Source organism: Etheostoma spectabile, chromosome 20, assembly GCF_008692095.1.
Source record: "Etheostoma spectabile isolate EspeVRDwgs_2016 chromosome 20, UIUC_Espe_1.0, whole genome shotgun sequence".
In the NCBI taxonomy this organism is placed as follows: Eukaryota; Metazoa; Chordata; class Actinopteri; order Perciformes; family Percidae; genus Etheostoma; species Etheostoma spectabile.
In genome coordinates, this window is record NC_045752.1 from 13,910,554 (window position 1) to 13,915,596 (window position 5,043).

Consider the following 5,043-nt stretch of genomic DNA (forward strand, 5'->3'; position numbering starts at 1 on the left):
ATAATCTACAATGTAATTAGTCATGAAAATAAAAGAAAGAGAATGTGTGTCCAAACTATTGGCCTTCTCATATATGTATATGTATTATAATAATATAGTGGATTTCTTGTTTTAGACTTTTGGGGAATTCACATAATAATAATTCATTACATTTAGATGGCGGTTTATCATAGACACTCAAAGGGCGTGGTAGGTGGGTGCTACCAATGTGTAGCACCCACCTGGGTGATGCACGGCAGCCTTACAACGCCAGATGCTCACCACACATCAGCTTGGTAGAGGGGTGGGAACATATTTTTAGTGGTGGGGAAAATAAATACGCCCACACAGGGAGAACATGCAAACTCCACACAAAAAGGCCCCAGATGACCAGGGTTCGAACCTGGTACCTTCTTGAGGCCACAGTGCTAACCATTGGGCCACCGTACTGCCCAATAATATTTTTATGATTGCATGGAGGTAAGAATCAGTTTATAGCAACAACCAATACAGTATCTCAGTCCCCACAGAACTGACCATAAAACACAACTAATCGACTAAGGAATTTCTAGTCAACGAGACTAGTGTCCAATTATTGAACGGTACAGTATACTAAGGGACTCTCATTTTTCACTGTCTCTGTGGTGCACAGACTGTCACTGCGGGCAGTAGCAGCCAGGAGAAGGATAAGACATCAGATGGGGATATAAATGGGCCAGTGGGGGAGCCTGAGAAGAGCCACTCCAACAGCAGCACGCTGTCAGATCGACGGCACAGCGATTCCAGTTTGTGTAGCATTGAGGAGGAGCACCGCTATGTTTATGATATGGTGCATGCCATCCTGCTGTCCACCAGAGACAATGTGAATTTTGTCAACGAGGTCTTCCACCAGGTACAGTGTGGTTACCAAGAAATGCTTCTTTATTTGATGTTGTAAAAATAAATTGCCTTGCAGGTATTTTATAGTTTAAATTTTGAGTCACGAGAATGCAGACTGAGTGGCGACACTGTGAAAACATGTACTGTGTTGCCCTCTGCTGGCCGTTTGTTAACATACCTTAAAGATACCCCCATTACCAGGCTACCTTTTTAAAACCATTCATAACACTTTAATGGTTCAAATTAAAAGTCTATGTTCTCCCTCCTAAGGCCTTCCTGCTGCCGTCTTGCGAGGCATCAGCAACCAGGAAGGTCATCAAAGTGTACAGGAAGTGGATCCTGCAGGACAAGCCTGGCTTCATGACAGAGCCCGAGACAACTACCCAGGAAGATGAGGTGGATGACCGCTCTGAACAGATACTCAACACAGAGGCTGACAGCATGCACGTGCAGGTAAAACCTCTGATACATACAGCCAATTAAAATACCCTTTTAGCATAGCAGACATATATACTATTCTTGTGATTGGTTGTTATTATTTTAATTTTTTTTACTACACCTACTTGGGGTGCACGATTCAGACAATGTTACAATTCGATTAAAAATCAATCTTCAATTCAAAAACAATTCTCAATTTAAAAAAGAAACATTCAGAGTATGTACATCTAGTTACTTTTCCCATGTGATAGTATAAACGCCATTACAAAAGAAAAAAGAAAAATTGAATCGGAAGAGCTTGAATCGATTCATAAATCGATTTTTTTGCACACACCTAACACCTACTAATCTCATGTGCTATGTCACTTACATACGAAAAAATGACACTTTTAAATACACGGGACTCCCATTGAAAGTTTCCCTCCCGATCCAACCTGGCCCAGCGAGATTGTGTCGAGAGCCAACAATAATAACAACAACAATTCATGGAGAAGGGCTAGAGGTAAACGAGCTGTCATTAGAAACAGTCTGAGGAACATGATTTCCTTCCTTGGGAGTTCACCTCCGTTATCATCAGTACCGTTTATATCCCACCACAAGCAAACACTGACACTGCTGTGACTAAACTCCACCAGGCTCTTGTTAGCCACCAAGCTAACCATCAGGATTCAGCCGGCATTGTAGCCCGGGATTTTAACGGTGCTGACCTCAAGAGAGTAAGATCGGAACTTTGGTAGCACATCATATGCCCCACCTGAGGAGAGAGAACCTTGGATACAAAGCAAAGTCTCTCCATCAGTTCGGTAAATCTGACCATGCTGCAATTATTCTCATACCAAAATATAAACAATGGCTGAAGCAGGAAGCCCCGGTGCAAAGTGACACGCTGGACCGTGGCTGGCAGCTAGACCAGACGGCATTACCGGCCACGTCCTTAAAGCCTGTGCTAACCATCTAGCACCTGTATTCACCGTAATATTCAACCTCCCCATCTGACAGTCTGTTATTCCCACCTTTAAACAGTCAATCATAGTCCCTGTTCCAAAGAAAGCCCAGCCTAATTGTTTAAATGACTACTGCCCCATAGCCCTTACATCTGTGGTGATGAAGTGTTTTGAGAAGATGATCAACAGCTTCATCACATTCTCCTTACCTGCCGCCCTAGACCCCTTGCATTTCGCAACAGATCAACAGATGATGCCATAGCCTACATGCTCCACGAAGTGCTAGCACGTAGACACCAAGAGTGGAAATTATGTCAGACTACTTTTTGTGGAAAGACTGGCCACTAAGCCGAGAGTCCTTGGTCTGCACTCTTCCATCTGCAGTTGGGTCCTCGATTTTCTGACCAGCAGACCCCAGGTATTGCCATTGGGCCACCATGTATCATTCCTCCTTACCCTCAACACCAGAGCCCCCCAAGGTTGTGTACTGAGTCCCCTGCTCCACTCATTAAACACCTATGACTGCATGACCCCGTCAGACTCCAAAATCATTGTAAAGTTTGCTGACAATACTGCTGTGGTTGAACGGCTCACCCATAATGATGAGAAGGCCTGTCTGATAGAAATCTACCACCTTGAGAATTGGTGCCAGCAAAACAATATCAGCAGGAAAATGCAGAGGATTTACCATCCACTGAGGATCAGTGAGGCTCAGGTGGAGAGGGTTGACAGCTTTAAACATCTTGGGGTTCATATCACACAGGACCTAACATAGTTGCTCCACATCACCTCCCTAGTGTAGAAGGCTCGTCTGCGTCTAGCATCTTAGATGTCTGGGAGACTTTAAATTGCTCATATTCTGCTCATTTTCAGATTTATAATTGTATATAAAGGTTATATCGGAATAGGTTTACATAGTTTAATAAAACAAAAACACCATATTTTTGTTGTACTGCACATTGCTGCAGCTCCTCTTTTTACCTTTCAGATATATCCTTTTTTTGTGTCAAGCTCTCTGTTTTAGCTACAGAGTGAGGCATCACACTTCTATTCCGTCTTTGTTGGGAGTCAAAGGCAGTGCCTAGGTAAGGATTACTACCCAGTCAGAAGAGAGCATCCTGTCTTAGTTGCGTCATCATTAGGATGGGCAGTAGCACTAAAAAAGACTACCTGGCCCTTAGGAGGGTGGTCCGCTCGGCTGACAGATCATGACAGCTACACTCCCCAACATGCAGGACATTTACATCAGGTGCTGCACAAAGATTCTCAGGGAGCCCATTTACCCCAGCATCTCACTGTTCTCTCTGCTGCCATCAGGGAGGCGTTATCACTGCCTGAGAACCCACTCAGAGAGGAAGAGAAGGAGCTTCTTCCCTTAGGCTGTCCGTCTGCTCAATCACTGACTGTGACAAGCCCCGCCCCCTGCTACACACCCACCCCGACCGCATTTTATCTTACTCTATTGTGTTGTATATTATTATTTAATTTTATTGTTGGTTTTAGCTTTTATTGAGCCATAACAGGTACATAAAGCATTTCGCTGCACATTGTACTGTACATGATTGTTTATAATAGAAGGATTAAAGGATTGGTAGTGTAGCTTAGATATTTTTTTTTAAAGAAGACTGTTATGTGCACACCTGTGAAGATTAATAGTTTGGATGTTAATAATAATGTGAATACAGTATAGTATACAATAGGAAATATCTTTTAAGCTATGGGATTGGTTATCTGATCAGTGCTAATCAGCAATGCACTTATTACAGATTGCAAAAGAACACATTTTAGGTGCAGGTGTTTGTTCTATTTGAGCAGTATGAGTATTGTATCTGTCATAATGTCTTTGCTACGTCTACTGATCATTTAACTGGCCTACCTTTTCTTCTACCAGGCGGTCGAGAGTCATGGCCACAGACGGTCGTCCAGCTGGGGAAGGACTTACTCGTTCAGCAGTGCCATCAGTCGGGGGTTTCTCACAGAAGGGCAGAACAGGGACGTCAAGGCTGGTATCCAGCCCACACTACAGGTCTGTTTCTATGTTCAGTGTGTTTTGTGTAATCTTGAGATCACAGCATTTGGTGATTAGAATCAAAAATACTTACTGTAAGCACTCAGTGTTTCACTCTTGCGGTCTTCCTGCAACTATGTGACTAGGTGTTCCTGACCAACTCATCCAATGTTTTCTTGCTGGAGCCATGCCAGGATGTAGCTAAACTCCTGGAAAACCAGGTTGAGGTGTGCAAGGGTGTTCTCAGCATCTACCGGCACATGATCATGGAGCACACAATGAATACACAGACATGGTCAGTGAAATATCCTAATACACATGAAACAGTTCCTTTATCACTCTTGAAAGTCACCTGATTTTATTAAAACTTTACGCTGTTTTTTTTGGATGACACTGTTTTGAAATAATCTCCGTGTTCTGCAGGGAACAGATGCTGCAGGTACTGCTGAGGATCACAGAGGCAGTGATGAAGAGGCCACTGGAAAACCAAAGAAAAGACAACTTTGCTGAAAGTTTAGCATCAATACTTTTTAGGGTACGTCTACAGGTGCTTAGTTTTACATGTACTGATATACAGTGAGGAAAATAAGTATTTGAACACCCTGCTATTAAGCAAGTTCTCCCACTTAAAAATCATGGAGGGGTCTGAAATTGATGTCCACTGTGAGAGACATAATCTAAAAATCAAAATCCAGAAATCACAATGTATGATTTTTTTAACTATTTATTTGTATGATATAGCTGCATTACGTCTTTGAACACCTGTCTATCAGCTAGAATTCTGACCCTCAAAGA

At 42.8% G+C, this 5,043-nt stretch overlaps 1 protein-coding gene across 9 annotated transcripts in view; it reads left to right on the forward strand.

Annotated features, from left to right (window-relative positions):
- The window catches only part of ralgapa2 (Ral GTPase activating protein catalytic subunit alpha 2), a 105,888-nt gene that overhangs the window by 35,897 nt on the left and 64,948 nt on the right, over positions 1–5,043 (forward strand). For all 9 annotated transcript variants that reach the window (XM_032500988.1, XM_032500986.1, XM_032500982.1 and 6 more), the window contains exons 10-14: positions 632–871; positions 1,129–1,311; positions 4,132–4,266; positions 4,395–4,543; positions 4,672–4,783. In XM_032500988.1, the coding sequence (XP_032356879.1) occupies positions 632–871; positions 1,129–1,311; positions 4,132–4,266; positions 4,395–4,543; positions 4,672–4,783 (819 nt within the window). The remainder of the gene's footprint in view (positions 1–631; positions 872–1,128; positions 1,312–4,131; positions 4,267–4,394; positions 4,544–4,671; positions 4,784–5,043) is intronic.